This window comes from Lethenteron reissneri, chromosome 57, assembly GCF_015708825.2.
Source record: "Lethenteron reissneri isolate LAM-NWPU_2019-01 chromosome 57, ASM1570882v1, whole genome shotgun sequence".
NCBI classification, from domain to species: Eukaryota; Metazoa; Chordata; class Hyperoartia; order Petromyzontiformes; family Petromyzontidae; genus Lethenteron; species Lethenteron reissneri.
In genome coordinates, this window is record NC_083835.1 from 8,747,552 (window position 1) to 8,768,549 (window position 20,998).

Sequence of the window (20,998 nt, forward strand, 5' to 3'; positions counted from 1 at the left end):
CTTTTTATTTTACTTGATAAGCCCCACCTAGCTCTAGAGCTCGATAGCTCAACGAAATGGCTTATCACATGGAAATGAGATGTTAACTACCTCGCCTGGTAGGCAGGAGGTCACGTGTTCAATCCCGACCCTGACGCCTGCTGCTGTATATTTTGAGTTTGCACGTTCTCCCCGCGTTCACGTGGTTTCTTCTCCAGTTCCTCCACATTTAGAATCAACATCTATTTTATTAAAGTATTTAGCTATGATACATGGCCACGTGATAAGCCACTTCGTTGAGATATCATTTGTGACCAGGTCGGTTCTGTAAAAAAAAGCTGTGTAGTTCAGTGGGCCTTACCTGGTAAAATAAAAAAAAATTGTTAAAATAAGAAATACAGTGAATCTTTGGATTGCGAGCATAATTCGTTCCGAAAACGTGTTCGTAATCCAAAGCACTCGTATATCAAAGCGAATTTCCCCATAAGAAATCATGGAAACTCAGATGATTCGTTCCACGATCCCAAAAATATTCATGTGAAAATTATTAATACAAAATTCTGTACTTATTTTTGTTTATATTTAATATAAAGTAATCAAATGTATTGATTAAATGTAATCGTGGCTGGTGTGAGGGAGACGAGAGAGAGGAGAGGAGGAGGAGGAGGGTTATTGTGTAGGACGTAGGTAAAAAAATGTAATTACTAAAAGTAAAATAAAAAATAAAATAAAAATCACGACGTTTCGGAGGCAACACCAGCTTCCGTCTTCATGTGGAACCGTCACAGCACGATAGCTGCATCAAGTAAGAGAAATTCCAAGAAAACAGTCCTTGTATATATACTGGTTGAGGGTGGGAGGAGCCAAGGTAGGCCCTTATTAAAAATAAAAAATAAAATAATACCCAGGGGCCTACCTTGGCTCCTCCCACTCTCAACCAGTATATATACAAGGACTGTTTTCTTGGAATTTCTCTTTACTTGATGCAGCAATCGTGCTGTGACGGTTCCACCTGAAGACGGAAGCTTGTGTTGCCTCCGAAACGTCGTGATTTTAATTTAATTTTTTATTTTACTTTTATTAATAAAAAATTTTCACCCACGTGACTTTACCGAAAAAACCTAAGAATATGAATCCTTGCAGTCACGAAAGCTTCAAATCTGGACTTTCACGGTCACTAACGGAATCACTGCCATCTGTTGGCTCACGGGAATCTTTTTCTTTTCGTGCGACTTTAACAAGAAACCTATCCAATGACACTTGCTTTTGCCTCCTCTTGAGGTGGCAAGAAGCATTGTTGCAGTACAGTTCCTAAAGAACAGTCACTACACTTGGACACAAAATAAAACAATGCTTTACGCACACACACGTGGTCACAACGCTTTAGTAAACGGTAAACGCTCGCACGGATGTTGACTATACGAGTGAGGCACGCCGACTGAGACCGAGCATGGGAGACCATTACCCACAATCCCGCAGCGAGAGAAAGAGAGAAGAACCATTGGCTCAGTTGTGATCACGTGACGCTCGGCAGACAAAGCGTATACTGTACGTACTGCTCGTATTGCAAGACCTCGCTCGTTTATCAAATTATTATTTATTAAAAAAATTTGCTCGTCTTGCAAAACACTCGCAGAACAAGTTACTGGCAATCCAAGGTTTCACTGTAGTTTCAACTTGACTCTGATGGTGTGTTGTGGTGTGGTGTGTTGTGGTGTGGTGTGTTGTGGTGTGTTGTTGTGTTGTGGTGTGTTGTGTTGTGATGTGTTGTGATGTGGTGTGTTGTGATGTGTGTGGTGTGTTGTGATGTGTTGTGGTGTGTTGTGTTGTGATGTGTGTGTTGTGTTGTGATGTGTTGTGGTGTGGTGTGTTGTGTTGTGATGTGTTGTGGTGTGTTGTGGTGTGTTGTGGTGTGTTGTGGTGTGTTGTGTTGTGGTGTGTTGTGATGTGGTGTGTTGTGTTGTGGTGTGTTGTGGTGTGATGTGTTGTGATGTGTTGCAGCTCACTGGCTGAGCATTGAGGGTGTTCAGCCGTCCATTCCGGAGAACCCGCCTCCCAGTGAGTATTTACACCACAAAAAAAACACACACACAAACAAAGTTCCTCGTATAGACTTTAACTGACTTGGGGCAAGTGCTGTTAGTGAGCACCTATAGAAGCCGGCATGCCACACGAGGGGGTGGGTGGCCAGTATCATGCCGGATCACCTTTGTATCCCTAGTGGCGATGTTATTAAACACACCGTGCCAGACATTTAAGGTTGAATCGACTTCGGGGGAGACCCGGGATCGGTTCAAATTATCGTCACGGTTATTGGTTGCGAGTGGGACTCTGACTCTGGTCGCTGGGTTCGTAGTGCAGTGCGCTGTCCGCTACACGAGCACTCCCCACGTGTATCGAGGCCATGACGTGGTACTCTTTGTTTTTTTGGGTAAAGTCACGAAGGTGAAAAATTCAAATAAATTAAATCACGACGTTTCGGGCGCAACACAAGCGCCCTACTTCAGGCGTCCTAATGATCCATTCCGACTGCTCTGTTCTTCACCTGAGGACGGCTGCTTGTGTTGTGGCCGAAACGTCGTGATTTAATTTATTATGTTTTATTTTTGTGATTTTATTATTTACCTTCCACGTGACTTTACCGAAAGAACCAAGAATATCATTAAACTTTAAAAAAGGTAAATTAAATTATTCATTTAAACTATTTAACTAAACTATCTGATAATTTTATTGTTTTATATTTTTACTATTTTATTATTTCCCTTCCACGTGACTTTACCGAAAGAACCAAGACTATGAATCCCTGCAGTCACGAAAGCTTTAAATCGGAATGTGACATTTTAACGATGACAGAATAAATAATAATAAGATACCCTTTTTACAAAGACGGTTGTTGAGTATTCTCTAAGTTCAATGTAGAGAAGCAGTGGGGCCACTTAGGGTACAGTGTACAGCAGTACATTACTGTACGTACCGTACTACTGCCATGCTGAAGAGATAATGGTGCAAGACCCTTATCAAGAGACCCGTCTCCCAGGAGGTTTCTACCAACATGGCATGTCCAGTGTGCCCCAGGAGTGTTTCGGGCTCAGATTGACCTTTTCAGCCACCTGCGTTTTCACCGAACCCCAAACTCCTCGTCCCAATGACGTGTGCCGTGGTTATCGTCAACCTTTGAAGGTGCATTTGAAAAATGTTGATACTCCTACTGATGCTCCTGCTGTTGTGGAGTGACTCATGCAGCCAGCTATGGCTGCAGGGTTTTGGTGGTACATGTTGTTTATGTCGTTTATTGTGAAATTTCGGTCACAGTTCCTATGATCACTGTTACATTGCTTTTATGGCTTTATTTTGGTGATTTCGAAAGTTTTTTTGGTTTGGCCATGTTTTGTTTGTTGTAGTACGGGGTTAGAATGATGGCTTTAATCTAAGTTGTCTTGTGGTTGTTGTTGTTGTTTGACTTGCATCCCACTGGGATTTTTGCACACACCGTTGGTGTACGGTGCTTTTTTATCTGGAAGATTTTGCAGTTTTTTCCTGGATTTTTCTGTTTGGCACTTAGTCACATAGTCACTTTAAGATGTTTTCTTTGTTGCGGTTGCACCCGATTCAAGAGCCCGAATGGCTCACAGGGCTATACCAAATAAATGAAACTGAAAAGCTGAAACTTTGATGGACGGACGGGCTGTATGTACAGACTGCCCCTGGCACCACCACCACCACCACCACTCGGCAGCGTCCCGAATCTCCCGTAAAAAACAACGGACCTACGATAAGCGCACGGGGAAGATGCCGGATGGCTGCCGGAATGTTTCCGGATACGTTGAAGGAAGATTCGTATTGCAGCCTATGACAGACGCCGGTTCATAGGGACATTCCGGATGGTAAAATGCCGGATCGCAGAGCTATGTTTGTGTTATTGAAGCAGCTTCATGTGCCATTCGACCTGTGTTCCCCCACAGTCAAGGTGTTTACTTGAGTAATTTTTAGTGGACACAGTCCGGGGGTCACTCATTCTGACCATTGTCATCACTGCAACCTATGGGATTGAATTTGGAGGATCAATGTGGCTTCAGGCTGGGGCGGTCCTGCACAAATCCCATATTTCGATTTAAAGCTTTCGTGACTGCAGGGATTCATCTTCTTGGTTCTTTCGGTAAAGTCACGTAGAAGGGAAGTAATAAAATAATAAAAATAAAACATAATAAAATAATATAATAAAATAATGTTTTAGTTTTATTATTTTATTACTTCCCTTCTACGTGACATTACCGAAAGAACCAAGAAAATAAATCCCATATTCCCGACTAACTTTGCATCCCTCATCACGCCCACCCTACCCCACCCCCCTCCCACCACCCCCAGCGCCAAAGGAGCAGCAGAAGAAGGAGGCGACGGAGCCCATGAGGATCATGAAGCCCGGACAGAGCGACGGGAACCTCAAGCCTGGGCACAAGGCCTCCACGAGCGGGACCTCCGACGGCAAGGGTGTGTTAGTGTGTGTGTGAGCACGCGCGTGTGTGTGTGTGGGGTGTGTGTGTGTGGTGTGTGTGTATGTGAGCACGTGCGTGTGTGTGTGTGGTGTGTGTGTGTGTGGTGTGTGTGTGTGTGAGCACGTGCGTGTGTGTGTGTGGTGTGTGTGTGGGGTGTGTGTGTGTGGGGTGTGTGTGTGTGGTGTGTGTGTGAGCACGTGCGTGTGTGTGTGTGGTGTGTGTGTGGGGTGTGTGTGTGTGGTGTGTGTGTGTGTGAGTGAGTGTGTGTGTGTGTGGTGTGTGTGTGTGGTGTGTGTGTGTGAGCACGTGTGTGTGTGTGAGCGCGTGTGTGTGTGGGCACGCGTGTGTGTGTGTGAGCACACGTGTGTGTGTGTGAGCACGTGTGTGTGTGTGTGTGTGAGCACGCGTGTGAGTGTGTGTGTGTGAGCACGCGTGTGAGTGTGTGTGTGTGAGCACGCGTGTGAGTGTGTGTGTGTGTGAGCACACGTGTGTGTGTGAGCACGTGTGTGTGTGAGCACGCGTGTGTGTGAGCACGCGTGTGTGTGAGCACGCGTGTGTGAGTTTGAGCACGCGTGTGTGAGTTTGAGCACGCGTGTGTGAGTGTGAGCACGCGTGTGTGTGTGTGAGTATGAGCACGCGTGTGTGTGTGTGAGCGCGCGTGTGTGTGAGCGCGCGTGTGTGTGCGAGTGTGTTAGCGCGCGTGTGTGTGCGAGTGTGTTAGCGCGCGTGTGTGTGTGTGTGAGCACGCGTGTGTGTGTGAGTGTGAGCACGCGTGTGTGAGAGCACGCGTGTGTGTGAGCACGCGTGTGTGTGAGCACGCGTGTGTGTGTGTGTGAGCACGCGTGTGTGTGTGTTAGCGCGCGTGTGTGTGTCAGCGCGCGTGTGTGTGTGTGTCAGCATGCGTGTGTGTGCGGGCGGTAGTGTAGCGGTTAGCGCGCTGCGCTACGAACCCGGCGACACGGGTTTGATTCCCGCTCACGGCCAACACCACTGACGATTATCTGAACCGGTCCTGGGCGTCCCCTAGGTCGACTCGGCCTCAAATGAGTACCTGGTGCGGTGTGTAAACATCGCCACTGGGGAGACAAAGGCGGCCGGGCATGATCCTGGCCACCCACCCCCTCGTGTGCCGTGCCGGCCTTCATAGGTGCTCGCTAACAGCACTTGCCCCATAAAGTTTCTTGAGGCTATACAGGGGTTATTTGTCTTGGTGGGAGCATTTTGGTTGGGGTCAGCACGCCGCTCTACAAATCCCGGCGACCCGAGTTCGATTCCCACTCACACCCTCAGTCCCGCGAACACCAGGCCTCTCTCACCTACTCCCTCGCCACGTCTGTTCGCACTTCCGAATCGCACGGCTTGGCTATGTACGGCGCGAAAGAACTTCAGTGTGGAACGATATCACCCCTCTGCACATTCGCAGCATCACCTCAATCGCCTCCTTCAAGAGACACTTAAAAACTCACCTCTACAACCACGCGCTTTCGAGCGACTCTGAGCTTGGCTCCGCGCCTCTGAGTTGTGGCCACTACGTCTGCAAATTTGCGCGTGTTACAAATTTAACTATTATTATTAGAGTACAAACGTCCATACGTCCATGCCCTCTCTCCCTCCGTCTCCCACGCGCCCGCGCTGCCCCTCTGCCCCGTCTCCCGCCGCGTCTCGCGCAGGCAAGGACAAGAGGAAGGTGCCTGCGGAGGGCGCCGCCGTGCGCGTGAAAGCGCGTGCCACGCACGAGCTCTCCGTGGAGCAGCAGCTCTACTACAAGGAGATCACGGAGGCCTGCGTCGGCTCCTGCGAGTCCAAGCGAGCGGTGACACGCGCAGCCGGATATCCACACCGCCGGATATCCACACCACCAGATAGCCACACTACTGGATATCCACACCACCGGATATCCACACCACCGAATATCCACACCACCGGATATCCACACCACCAGATATCCACACCACCGGATAGCCACACCACCGGATATCCATACCGCCGGATATCCACACCGCCGGATATCCACACCACCGGATATCCACACCACCGGATAGCCACACCACCGGATATCCACACCGCCGGATAGCCACACCACCGGATATCCACACCACCGGATTGCCACACCACCGGATAGCCACACCACCGGATAGCCACACCGCCGGATAGCCACACCACCGGATAGCCACACCACCGGATTGCCACACCACCGGATAGCCACACCACCGGATATCCACACCGCCGGATAGCCACACCATCGGATATCCACACCACCGGATATCCACACCACCGGATATCCACACCGCCAGATATCCACACCGCCGGATATCCACACCGCCGGATATCCACACCGCCGGATATGCACACCACCGGATATCCACACCACGGGATATCCACACCACGGGATATCCACACCACCGGATATCCACACCACCGGATATCCACACCGCCGGATATCCACACCGCCGGATTGCCACACCACCGGATAGCCACTCCACCAGATTGCCACACCACCGGATATCCACACCGCCGGATTGCCACACCACCGGATAGCCACTCCACCAGATTGCCACATAGCCGGATGATAGCCACGCAGCCGCATAGCCACATAGTTGGATAGTAGGAGAGCTTCACCATTCTTGCCCGATGAAGCTGATTGTAATTACCAGAGAAACGTCGTGCTACTCAAATTTTTTAATGCTGTTGATTCTCTCTTCAACACACCGGTGGGCTAAAGAAGTGAATTTGTCCTTTGAAAAAGGTGACACTTTTTTTACTGATTGGCCGTGTCGGGTGGTGGAGGGTTACAATCGATCATGAACCGTAACGTTGTGCTGTAAACCAAAAAACGACTCCGTGTCGATATTCTTTGGTTCTTTCGGTAAAGTCACGTAGATAGAAAATAAAAATAAAAACAAAACAAACAAAAAAATCCACAAATAAAAACAAAAAACCGACTACATAAGTTGCTGAGGAGATGGAATCTTCCTCAGTGCCATCGAAAAAGTAACTTGCAACACCACACCTATCTCCATCATTTGGGGAAAGAAGGGTGATCCAATCTCTGACACCCAGGAACAGATTTGCAGATTTGCTGAGCAATTCTGAGGTCTTGGGGGGGGGAGGGGGAAATCCCTCAGCCTGGAAAACATCATGGGGTCAAGTGGGGATGACCCTGCTGAGGCTGGGGTGCCTCAAATATTGGAAGAAGTCTATTCTTTGGGTCTTTCGGTGACGTCACCTAGATAGGTTCAAAGAAAATAACAAAAACTACGACGTTTCGATCGCAACACAAGTGGTCGTCATCTTTGAACCTATCTGCGTGACTTTACCGAAAGACCCAAAGAATATTAATTCCTGCAGTCACGAAAGCTTTAAGTCAAGATTGGAAGAGGGAGTTACCGCCTGTGAGTGGCTGGCTGAGGTGCCATCTGTTGAGGAAGTACTGAAGGCGATCCAAAGTTGAGATCAGGAAAGGCACCAGGCAGGGATGATCTCCCAAGTGAAATGCTAAGGGAGGGTAGCGTTTATGCACAGACTGCCCTACATGACATCATAACAACAGTCTGGACCACTGGACGGGTTCCGCAGGATTGGAAGGATGCCCTGGTGGTCTCCCTCTTTAAGAAGGGGGACCGCACAGACTGCAACAACTACAGGGGCATCTCACTCCTCAGTGTGCCGGGAAAGGGCCTGGCAAGGATTATTCAACATCGCCTTGCTAGGCACGCTGAGGAGAGGCTTGCGGAGCCCCAATGCGGTTTCAGGAAAGGGCGGTCCTGCACAGATGCCATATTTTCTGTCAGTCTGCTACAGCAGAGGTGTAGGGAATTCCAACAAGACCTACATCTCTGTCTTGTTGACCTGGTCAAGGCCTATGATACCATCAGTAGACCTAGGCTCTGGGTTCTTCGTGCTTTCGGAGTCCCTGACTCTGCTCACAATCATTAAGGACCTTCATGATGGTGAGCGGGCCCGGACAAAACTACGTCACCGGGAGTCTGAGCCATTCCCTCTTCACCTTGGGGTGCGACAGGGATGTCCTCTGGCTCCCGCATTATTTAACATTTGTTTCGACCACGTAGTTAGTGAAGCCTTCCATGGCTGTACCGGAGGAATTTCTATCTGGTACAGATACAATGGGAGGCTGATCGATACCCGGGTGCAGTCAACAGACGGCTCCCTATTAGTCAACCATGTTATGTATGCCGATGATTTGGTTATTGCTGCTCACTCAGAGGAGGAGTTGGAGGCGCTGCTACTGAACCTGGAGCGTGCCACTAAGAGGTGGGGCCTTACCATTAGCCCCACCAAAACTAAGCACCTGCCTGGGTATTTTGTACCATCGGACACTCCACCCCCACCACTCCCAATTTATAATGGAGCAGTTGTGGAGAGAGTGGAGAGTTTCACACACCTGGGCAGTGTGCTCATGACTGGCTCCAGTTTAACAACAGAGGTCTCACTCCGAAACAGTCGAGAGGCGTTATCTTTTCATCGGTTGCATAACGCTGTGTGGAAGCTACCTGGTCTGTCGCTCCACACGAAGCTTCAGGTCTTCTCGGCCACAGTCATTCCCTCCCTTCTTGACGCTTGCGAAACGTGGACCCCCCTAATGGAACATCTTCACCGGTTAGAAACATTTAGGCTGGCCTGCCTACAATCCATCCTGGGTTTAACCAGGCTGGATTGTGTGAGGAGCTCACAAATCCTTGAAAGATCTGGACAAAGTTCCATCGGTGACCTCCTCCGGCAGGCAAAGCTGCTTTGACTGGGTCATGTAGCCCGCATGCCCAGTTACCTCATGCCTAAACAGCTTTTGTTTGGCCGGATAGAGGGGGCTAAATTGGCGCTGCACGGGCTAGAGAAGAGATGGAGTGATGTGGTACAAGAGGACGTGGAGCTGAGTGGACTTGCCGATGACTGGTACCAGCGGTGTCAAGATCGGGCTCTGTAGAGAAAGCTCGTGAAGGACGCTACTGGGCAGTTGGAGGCAGTCGCCCTCCAACAACAACGGAGGGCGGAGGAGCGACGCTCACAACAACGAGCGGAGCGCCGGGTGGCTAAAGCACAGCAAGTTAGCACAGTAGGGGGCACAGGTGGTGCATCAGCCAGTCATCTCGGTCATCTCAGTCATCTCAGTCAGTCGACCCGTGGCACCTGGGTCTGCCCCGTGACGTCCTGCTAGCGGGCTTTCGACACTTCACGTGGCCTCAACGTGCACATAGCCTGGCACAGACGCCGTGGTGATGTCACCGCCCCTTAGTGGCGAATGGCGGTTGTTGTTCTTGTCATGTGTGCGTGCCTCAAATGAGTACCTGGTGCGGTGTGTAGTAAACATCGCCAATGGGGATACAAAGGCGTGGTGCTGGCCACCCACCCCCTCGTGTGCCGTGTCAGCCTTCATAGGTGCTCTGTAACAACACTGGTCCCAACATTCTGTTAAGGCTACACGGTGGATCTTTGTCTTTGTGTGTGTTACAGGAAGCACTGCAGAGCATCGCGAGCGACCCGGGGCTGTACCAGATGCTGCCACGTTTCAGCACCTTCATCTCTGAGGGAGTGAGTTCAATTCTAGATTTGAAGCTTTCGTGACTGCAAGGATTCATACTCTTAGGTTTTATCGGTAAAGTCACGTAGGTAAAAAAATAAAATTAAAAGTTAATAAAAGTAATAATGGAAATTAAAAAAAAAATGACGACGTTTCGGAGGCAACACAAGTCTCCGTCATCAGGTGGGACCGTCACAGCTAATTTACTGTTTCAAGTGAGGACAAATTCCAAAAGACCAGCCCTTAAATACTTGATGCAGTAATTTTAGCTGTGACGGTCCCACCTGATGACGGAGACTTGTGTTGCCTCCGAAACGTCGTGATTTATTATTTTATTTTATTTCCATTATTACTTTAATTAACTTTTAATTTTCTCTTTTTACCTACGTGACTTTACCGAAAAAACATAAGAGTATGAGTGAGTTCACTCAGCTTTGCCATGCAGTAGCCTCGGCTGCTCCGGGCCGGAACCCAGGATCACCATTGTCTCTGACACTGCCGTTGTGAACTACCCCCGGCCCCTGCAGGTGCGCGTTAACGTCGCTCAGAACAACCTGGCTCTGCTCATCTACCTCATGAGGATGACCAAGGCCCTGCTGGACAACCAGACGCTCTACCTGGAGAAATACGTGAGCTCGTGTGAACACCCCCCCGCCCCACCACCACCCAGCTCCCACACTGCTTCCTCAGTGGGAGATTGGAGAGACCGGTGCTGGCTATGGGAACGTGGAATCTGCACCGCTCGGTGGTTCTACGCCGCCCGCGAAGATGGGCGCAGGATGATGTTGCTTTGTGTGTCCGTGGCTCCGTGCATCAGGCGTGGTGCTGGCCACCCACCCACCCCTCGTCTGCCACAGTGTGCCGGTCTTCATTGGTGCTACTCGCCAACAGCACTTGCCCCAATTGTTTGTTGAGGCTATGAGGGGGATCTTTGTCTTTGTATACTTCAACAGCCTTTGAACGGCAACACCGGGGATTTTTGTATTTGTATGTCGGTGCGTGTTTGTGCATGTCTGTGCGTGTTTGTGCATGTGTAGCAAAGTGTTTAGTGCGCTTCACTACGCACCTGGCAACCCTGCTCATGGCCGCCAATACCAGTGACGATTATCTGAACCGATCCTGGGTCTCCCCCTAGGTCGATTCGGCCTCAAATGAGTACCCGGTGTGGTGTGTAAACATCGCCGCTAGGGAGACAAAGGCGGCTGGGCGTGGTTCTGGCCACCCACCCCCTCGTGTGCCTTGCCGGCCTTCATAGGTGCTCGCTAACAGCACTTGCCCCTACAGTCTGGTACAGGCTATACCGGGGATCTTTTTTTCTCAAATAATAGCCCAATCAAGTGGCTTATCTCGTGGAAATATATCGCAGCCAAATGCTCTGAACGCACGGTTTTGATTCTAAATGCGGAGATCAAAACCGGAGGACCCAAATACACAGCATGCATCAGCGTCGCACTCGAACCCACGACCTCCTGCATACCAGGTGATTTGTTAACATCTCACCACCGCGCCGCCCACTCTTTCGTCTTGATGTTGTCCCCCGTCTCGTGCAGCTGCACGAGCTGATCCCCGCGGTGGTGACGTGCATCGTGAGCCGCCAGCTCTGCCTGCGCCCCGACGTGGACAACCACTGGGCCCTGCGCGACTTTGCCGCCCGCCTCATGGCGCAGATCTGCAAGAACTTCAGCTCCACGACGAACAACATCCAGTCCCGCTCGACCAAGACCTTCGTGAAGGTGCTCATCGCCTCCTTTGCCGTCTCCGTTGCGCTCCGTGGACCCGGCAGAGGCCTCGCAAAGTCTCGAGGGTTTTAGGAGGGTCCCACACTTACACTCTTGCAGGACAGGGGGAGATCATACAAACTCCACTCTCCCACACACTCTCTAGGACATGGGAAGATCACACAAACTCCACTCACTCACACTCTGTAGGACAGGGGGAGATCATACAAACTCCACTCACTCACACTGACTCTGTAGGACAGGGGGAGATCATACAAACTCCACTCACTCACTCACACACTCTGTAGGACAGGGGGAGATCATACAAACTCCACTCACACACTCTGTAGAACAGGGGGAGATCATACAAACTCCACTCACACTTTTGCAGTACCGGGGGAGATCATACAAACTCCACGCACTCACACACTCTGTAGGACAGGGGGAGATCATACAAACTCCACGCACTCACACACTCTGTAGGACAGGGGGAGATCATACAAACTCCACGCACTCACTCACTCTGTAGGACAGGGGGAGATCACACAAACTCCACGCACTCACACACACTCAGGACAGGGGGAGATCATACAAACTACACTCACTCACACTCTGTAGAACAGGGGGAGATCATACAAACTCCACTCACTCACTCACTCACACTCTGTAGGACAGGGGGAGATCATACAAACTCCACTCACTCACTTACACTCTGTAGGACAGGGGGAGATCATACAAACTCCACTCACACACTCTGTAGGACAGGGGGAGATCATACAAACTATACTCACTCACACACTCTGTTGACCAGGTAGAGATCATACAAACTCCACTCACTCACTCACACTGTAGAACAGGGGGAGATCATACAAACTCCACTCACTCACTCACACTGTAGAACAGGGGGAGATCATACAAACTCCACTCACTCACTCACACTGTAGAACAGGGGGAGATCATACAAACTCCACTCACTCACACTGTAGGACAGGGGGAGATCATACAAACTCCACTCACACACTCACACTCTGTAGGACAGGGGGAGATCATACAAACTTAACTCACACGCTCTGTAGGACAGGGGGAGATCATACAAACTCCACTCACTCACACACTCTGTAGAACAGGGGGAGATCATACAAACTCCACTCACTCACACACTCTGTAAGACAGGGGGAGATAACACAAACTCCACTCACTCACACTGTAGAACAGGGGGAGATCATACAAACTCCACTCACTCTCACCCTGCAGAACAGGGGGAGATCATACAAACTACACTCCCTCACACACTCTGTAGAACAGGGGGAGATCATACAAACTCCACTCACTCACACACTCTGTAGAACAGGGGGAGATCACACAAACTCCACTCACTCTCACCCTGCAGAACAGGGGGAGATCATACAAACTACACTCCCTCACACACTCTGTAGAACAGGGGGAGATCATACAAACTCCACTCACTCACACACTCTGTAGAACAGGGGGAGATCACACAAACTCCACTCACTCTCACCCTGCAGAACAGGGGGAGATCATACAAACTCCACTCACTCACACACTCTGTAAGACAGGGGGAGATCACACAAACTCCACTCACTCTCACCCTGCAGAACAGGGGGAGATCATACAAACTACACTCCCTCACACACTCTGTAGAACAGGGGGAGATCATACAAACTCCACTCACTCCCACTCTGTAGAACAGAGGGAGATCATACACACTACACTCACTCACACTCTGTAGAACAGGGGGAGATCATACAAACTCCACTCACTCATACACTCTGTAGAACAGGGGGAGATCATACAAACTCCACTCACTCACACTCTGTAGAACAGGGGGAGATCACACAAACTCCACTTACACCTTGCAGAACAGGGGGAGATCATACAAAGTACACTCACTCACTCTGTAGAACAGGGGGAGATCATACAAATTCCACTCACTCACTCTGTAGAACAGGGGGAGATCATACAAACTCCACTCACACACTCTGTAGAACAGGGGGAGATCATGCAAACTACACTCACTCACTCACTCTGTAGAACAGGGGGAGATCATACAAAGTACACTCACTCACACTCTCTGTAGAACAGGGTAGATCACACAAAGTCCACTAACTCACACACTCTGTAGAACAGGGGAGATCATGCAAACTACACTCACTCACACGCTGCCATTACTGGGGGATATCATACAAACTCCACTCACTCACACTCTGTAGGACAGGGGGAGAACATACAAACTCCACTCACTCACACTCTGTAGAACAGGGGGAGATCATACAAACTCCACTCACTCACACTCTGTAGAACAGGGGAGATCATACAAATTCCACTCACTCACTCTGTAGAACAGGGGGAGATCATACAAACTCCACTCACACACTCTGTAGAACAGGGGGAGATCATGCAAACTACACTCACTCACTCACTCTGTAGAACAGGGGGAGATCATACAAAGTACACTCACTCACACTCTCTGTAGAACAGGGTAGATCACACAAAGTCCACTAACTCACACACTCTGTAGAACAGGGGAGATCATGCAAACTACACTCACTCACACGCTGCCATTACTGGGGGATATCATACAAACTCCACTCACTCACTCTGTAGAACAGGGGGAGATCATACAAAATCCTCTCTCGTGAGGAACCCAGAAACCCGAGTTCGATTCCCAACTCATGGCCACCAAAATCGGTGACGATTATCTGAACTGGTCCTGGGCCTCCGCTTAGGTCGACTCGGCCTCAAATGAGTACCTGGTGTGGTGTGTAAACATCGACACTGGGGAGACAAAGGCGGCCGGGCGTGGTGCTGGCCACCCACCCCCTCGTGTGCCGTGCCGGTCTTCATCGGTGCTACTCGCAAACAGCACTTGCCCCCACAAGTATGTTAAGGCTACACGGAGGGACCTTTGTTAAGTGAGTTAATTTATAAATGCGCAACTCTCATATCCAAGTGCACCAACTGTCCGTGTGTGTTGCTTGTTGCTAGCGGCGGGGATACAAAGGTGCTCTGCCATCGTGCCGGCCACCCACCCCCTCGTGTGCCGTGCTTGCTAGCAGCACTTGCCCCAGCAGGCCATCAGGGCTATCCGGGGGGGGATCTTTTGACTTTGTGTAACTCTGTGTCTCGCAGAGTCTGCACGACGACAAGACGCCGTGGACCACACGCTACGGCTGCATCGCGGGCCTGGCCGAGCTCGGCTTCGACGTGAGCCCCTCCCCCCTCAGCCCCCCCCCTCAACCCCCCCCCTCAACCCCCCAACCCCGGTTTCTGATGCTGCACCACCGATTGGCTACGTACGGTGCGACAGATGGTCAACATGCGTACACACATACAAACAACTATACACTACACATTACTATACACTACACTACTATACACTACACTACTATACACTACACATTACTATACACTACACATTACTATACACTACACTACTATACACTACACTACTATATACTATACACTACTATACACTACACTACTATACACTATACACTATATACCGCTACACTACTATACACTACTATACACACTACTATACACTACACTACTATACACTACACTACTATACACTACACGACTATACACTACACTACTATACACTACACCAATATACACTACACTACTATACACTACTATACACTACTCACTACTATACACTACACTACTATACACTATACAATACAATACACTACTATACACTACACTACTATACACTACACTACTATACACTACACACTACTATACACTACACTACTATACACTACACTACTATACACTACACTATACACTACACTATACACTACACTATACACTACACACTACTGTCGTCTCAACAGCCTCACTTGAGTAGCTGGTGCGGTGTGTAGTGAACATCACCACTGGGGAGACAAAGACAGCCGGGCGTGGTGCTGGCCTCCCGCCCTCTCGTGAGCCGTGCCGGCCTCGCCGGCGCCGCTACTCGCTAACGGCACTTGCCCCAACGGCCTCTTTGTCCGCGTGCGCACGCAGGTGATCAAGACGCTCGTCATCCCGCGTCTCCCCGCCGAGGGTGACCGCATCCGGCAGGTGCTGGAGGGCCCGGTGATCAGCAACATCGACAAGATCGGGGCGCAGCACGTGCAGACGCTGCTGCTGGTCAGACGAGCGCGTGTGTGTGCGTGTGCGCGTGTGTGTGTACGTGTGTGTGTGTGTGCGCGTGTGTGTGTGTGTGCACACACGGGGAGCGCCGGATGGCTAAAGCACAGCAAGTTGGCACAGTAGGGGGCACAGGTGGTGCATCAGCCAGTCATCTCAATCATCTCGGTCAGTCGACCCGTGGCACCTGGGTCTGTCCCGTGACCTCCTGCCAGCGGGCGTTCGACACTTCACGTGGCCTCAAGGTGCACTTGGCCTGGCACAAGCGTCGTGGTGATGTCACCGCCACTTAGTGGCGAATGGCGGTTGTTGTTGTGTGTGTGTGGCGGTGGTGGTGTGAGGGGCGGTAGTTGTGGGGAGCGGTAGTGTAGCGGTTAGCGCGCTGCGCTACGAACCTGGCGATCCGGGTTCGATTCCCGCTCAAGGCCAACACCAGTGACGATTATCTGAACCGGTCCTGGGCGTCCCCTAGGTCGACTCAGCCTGAAATGAGTACCTGGTGCGGTGTGTAAACATCGCCACTGGGGAGACAAAGGCGGTCGGGCGTGGTGTTGGCCACCCACCCCCTCGTGTACCGTTCAGGTCTTCATAGGTGCTCGCTAACAGCACTTGCCCGTATACAATTTTTATTTTTTATTGTTTTATATTTATATTATTTTATTTCCCTTCTATGTGACTTTACCGAAAGAACCAAGAATATAATACCTATACAGTCTGTTAAGGCTATACGGGGGATCTTTGTTGTAAGGGGCGGTAGTGGATGATGATGGTGGTGGTGGTGGTGTGGTGTTGGTGGTACAGCGGTGTTGGTGGTACAGTGGTGTTGGTGGTACAGCGGTGTGGTGTTGGTGGTGGTGTTGGTGCTACAGCGGTGTGGTGTTGGTGGTACAGCGGTGTGGTGTTGGTGGTACAGCGGTGTGGTGTTGGTGGTGGTGTTGGTGCTACAGCGGTGTGGTGTTGGTGGTACAGCGGTGTGGTGTTGGTGGTACAGCGGTGTGGTGTTGGTGCTACAGCGGTGTGGTGTTGGTGCTACAGCGGTGTGGTGTTGGTGGTACAGCGGTGTGGTGTTGGTGGTACAGCGGTGTGGTGTTGGTGGTACAGCGGTGTGGTGTTGGTGCTACAGCGGTGTGGTGTTGGTGGTACAGCGGTGTGGTGTTGGTGCTACAGCGGTGTGGTGTTGGCGGTACATCAGTGTGGTGTTGGTGGTACAGCGGTGTGGTGTTGGTGGTACAGCGGTGTGGTGTTGGTGCTACAGCGGTGTGGTGTTGGTGGTACAGCGGTGTGGTGTTGGTGGTACAGCGGTGTGGTGTTGGCGGTACATCGGTGTGGTGTTGGCGGTACAGCGGTGTGGTGTTGGTGGTACAGCGGTGTGGTGTTGGTGGTACAGCGGTGTGGTGTTGGTGGTACAGCGGTGTGGTGTTGGTGCTACAGCGGTGTGGTGTTGGCGGCACATCGGTGTGGTGTTGGTGCTACAGCGGTGTGGTGTTGGCGGTACATCGGTGGTGACGCGGCTGCGCTTTGTGATCCACAGAAGCACTGCGCGCCGGTGCTGGTGAAGCTGCGTCCGGGCCCCGACAGCGCCGAGGCCTACAAGGCGGACTATGGGCACCTGGGCCCCCTGCTGTGCACCCACGTCACCAAGGCCCGCGTGCAGGTCAGCTCCTCCTCCTCCTCCTCCTCTCAGGGCCTGCAGCTCAACCGCTCCACGCTCACCTTCACTCACCCGCAGGTGAGCGGCTTCAAACTCACCACCCTCACCTCAGTCCCCTCCATCGTGACCCCAACAACCGCTCCACGCTCACCTTCACTCACCCACAGGTGAGCAGCTTCAAACTCACCACCCTCACCTCAGTCCCCACGTCGTAACCCCGACAACCGCTCCACGCTCACCTTCACTCACCGCCATCACGTGAACAGCACTGTACTCGGCTGAATCCCGCCACCACTTCACTCGCCTGCAAGTTGTGACGCTGTATGGACGACGACGACGATGATGATGGGTAGTTTGATCACGATGACGATGTGTTGATGACGACGACGTTGCTGACGTTGCTGCTGTGCCCACCCCCCAGGTGCGTGGCGCCATCGGTGCCCCTCACTCTCTCGCGAGCCCCCAGACGGCGCTGCCCCCCCGCTCCTCCACCATCATCAAGGTGCCAGGCTCAGGGGGGGGGCTCTATTCCACGTCCCTGCAGGGGGCCAGCGACGCGTCTGGGCTGCCCCCCAAGTTCATCGTCGTGTCGGCCCCCACCGGCCCCACACAGGTGATCACACACACAGACACACACAGACACGTGTACACACAGACACACACAGACACGTGTACACACAGACACACACAGACACACACAGAGACACACAGAGACACACAGACACACGTGCACACACAGACACACGTGTGCACACAGACACACACAGACACACGTACACACACAGACACACACAGAGACACGTGTGCACACAGACACACGTGTGCACACAGACACACACAGACACACGTGTACACACAGACACACACAGACACGTGTGCACACAGACACGTGTGCACACAGAGACACGTGTGCACACAGACAACAAAGGCAAAATCCCCTTTATAGCCTTAACAGACTGTAGGGGCAAGTGCTTTTAGCGAGTAGCACCTATGAAGGCCGGCACGGCACACAAGGGGTTGGGTGGCCAGAACCACGCCCAACCGCCTTTGTCTCCCCAGTGCTCGTGTTTACACACCACCGCACCAGATGTACTCATTTGAAGCTGAGTCAACCTAGGGGAGGACCCAGGACCAAGCGAGACTCTCGCGCGTACGCACACAAAGACAAAGATCCCCCGTGATAGCCTTCAGAGACTGTTGGGCCAAGTGCTGTTAGCACACGTGCACACAAACACACTCGATAATGTTGATGCTGCTGTTGCTAGTGGCCATGGATAAATTAGGACGATGATGATAATCTATTGAAGATGATAGAATAATGACGACGACGTTGATGATGATGATGTTGCTACGTGCACAAAAAACAAAGGCAACGATTTCCCGTATAGCCTTAATCGACTGTTGGGGCAAGTGCTGTTAGCGAGCACCCACACAGACAAACGCTCCTCCACCACGGAAAAAAAACCCTCCCGGCTTCTCCCCCCGCAGATCCTGCCGATGTCCTCCTCCACCTCGTCGCCCTCCTCCATCTCGTCACCCGCCACCGCCTCCTCGCTGTCCTCGTCCCTGTCGGCCACGATGGCGACGGCCGGCGGCACGCCCACCGTGGTGAAGCTGCTCGCGCCCAGCCAGAAGCTGGCGCCGGGCATCACCGTCTCGGTGATGCCCTCCTCCTCCTCGTCCTCCTCGTCGCCCTCCTCCTCGTCGCTCGACGTGACCGGCAAGCCGGTGACGCCGGCGCCGGCGGGGGCGTCGTCCTCGCTGGGCGTCGCGGCGAGGGGCGGTGCCGGCGGCAGCGTGCCGCAGCTCATCGCCGTCAAGCAGGAGGGCGTCGACGGCCAGCCCATGGTGGTGCTGCGCAAGCCGGGTGCGCCGGGACCGGCAGCAGGAGCAGCAGCAGGAGGAGCCACGAGCAACGCCGTGACGGTGACGGTGGCGGGGGTGACGGCCGCTGCCGGCGGTGGCGTTGGCGGTGCCGTTGGCGGTGTCGGCACGGCTTTGGGGACGGCGCCTGGTGGGACGGGCTCAGCGGTGCCCAAATCGGAGCCCGGGACCACGGGCTCGGCTTAGCCCGGTACCACTGCCGTGGTGGTGGTGGTGGTGGCAGGGGAGTCGAGATGATAGTGATGGTGTCTGGATCGTAGTAGTGTTGAATTCTCTAAAGCAGTGGATTTACACCCACCCCCCCCCCCCCCCAGTCCATAGCTACGCGCACTGCCGGATAGCGTCCCCCCCCCCCCCCCCCGCCTCCCCTCCCACAAGGGTTATACTGCTGCTTCACACGGCCGCACGTATGCTTGTGTGTATCTTGAAATCGTACATGTTCGTGTTTGGACGTTGACATTATTTAGCGCCGAGCGTAGCCAACGGCGCTTAACGGAGGTGCGGGGAAAGTGGCCAGCGGCCAGTCGCATGCAACACTCTTCCATTAACGTCGACGATGAATTGACCGTGGCTTTAGCGAGAATCCTATGGAGTTGGTGCTTTCGCTAAAATCAAATCTATTTTACTGTTTTTACTTCACCAGGCAAGGCCCGCTAGCGCTTTCTCAGCAGCAACCCGGCCGCAAATGATAGCTCAGCCAAGTGGCTTATCGCGTGGAAATTTCAGGCAGTCTAATACTCTGAACGCGGGATGTTGATTCTAAATGTGGAGGGGAAAAGCGGAGGATCCGGAGAAAGATCTGCGTGACGGGGAGAGGGAGAGAGACGCAAACTCCAAATATACAGCAGCAGGCGTCGTCAGGGTTGGGATCGAACCCACGACCTCCTGCATACCGGGCGAGGTAGTTAACATCTCCTAGCCACCGTGATGATGATGAGAGACGCAAACTCCAAATATACAGCAGCAGCAGGCGTCAGGGTTGGGATCGAACCCACGACCTCCTGCACACCAGGCGAGGTAGTCAACATCTCCTAGCCACCGTGATGATGATGAGAGAGAGACGCAAACTCCAAATATACAGCAGCAGGCGTCGTCAAGGTTGGGATCGAACCCACGACCTCCTGCACACCAGGCGAGGTAGTTAACATCTCCTAGCCACCGTGGTGCCCTTGTTGAACAATTAATTGCGTCACATGTGGAGCTGTGTGTGTTTCATTGTTGGGGGGGTGGAGGGAGGTTGTTAAATGTTCCAAGGATAAATCACAGGCATAGTGGGTGCGGAACGGAGTGCATTCTGGGGCACGTCAACGGGGGAGATGGAGCGATGGAATCGGCACGTGGATTGGTGGCCCGGTGGGGAGGCCTTCATCCAGCGGTGAATTGATCACGACTGAGGATCACGGCAATGACGGCAAACATGTTGTACGTACGTTGACGTTCTTTCGCATCGGAGGTTGTGGGGGAAGGACAACGGAGGATGACATTTTGACACGTGTGGCGACGAGAGGTTGTTTTATATTCTTGGTTCTTTTGGTAAAGTCACGTAGAAGGGAAAGAACCAAGAATAGGAATCCCTGCA

At 52.0% G+C, this 20,998-nt stretch overlaps 1 protein-coding gene across 2 annotated transcripts in view; it reads left to right on the plus strand.

Annotated features, from left to right (window-relative positions):
- LOC133357298 (transcription initiation factor TFIID subunit 6-like) overlaps nt 1-19,725 on the plus strand; it is a 29,947-nt gene extending 10,222 nt beyond the window's left edge. Inside the window, exons 5-15 of one of the 2 annotated variants that reach the window (XM_061575174.1) lie at nt 1,981-2,037; nt 4,345-4,467; nt 6,143-6,285; nt 9,942-10,019; nt 10,536-10,637; nt 11,559-11,741; nt 14,877-14,951; nt 15,759-15,884; nt 17,416-17,613; nt 17,957-18,148; nt 19,024-19,725. In XM_061575174.1, coding sequence (XP_061431158.1) covers nt 1,981-2,037; nt 4,345-4,467; nt 6,143-6,285; nt 9,942-10,019; nt 10,536-10,637; nt 11,559-11,741; nt 14,877-14,951; nt 15,759-15,884; nt 17,416-17,613; nt 17,957-18,148; nt 19,024-19,605 — 1,859 coding nt within the window. In that variant the 3' untranslated portion in view covers nt 19,606-19,725. The remainder of the gene's footprint in view (nt 1-1,980; nt 2,038-4,344; nt 4,468-6,142; nt 6,286-9,941; nt 10,020-10,535; nt 10,638-11,558; nt 11,742-14,876; nt 14,952-15,758; nt 15,885-17,415; nt 17,614-17,956; nt 18,149-19,023) is intronic. The other variant, XM_061575175.1, reaches the window with a different exon arrangement.
- The last annotated feature ends 1,273 nt before the right edge of the window (nt 19,726-20,998 follow it).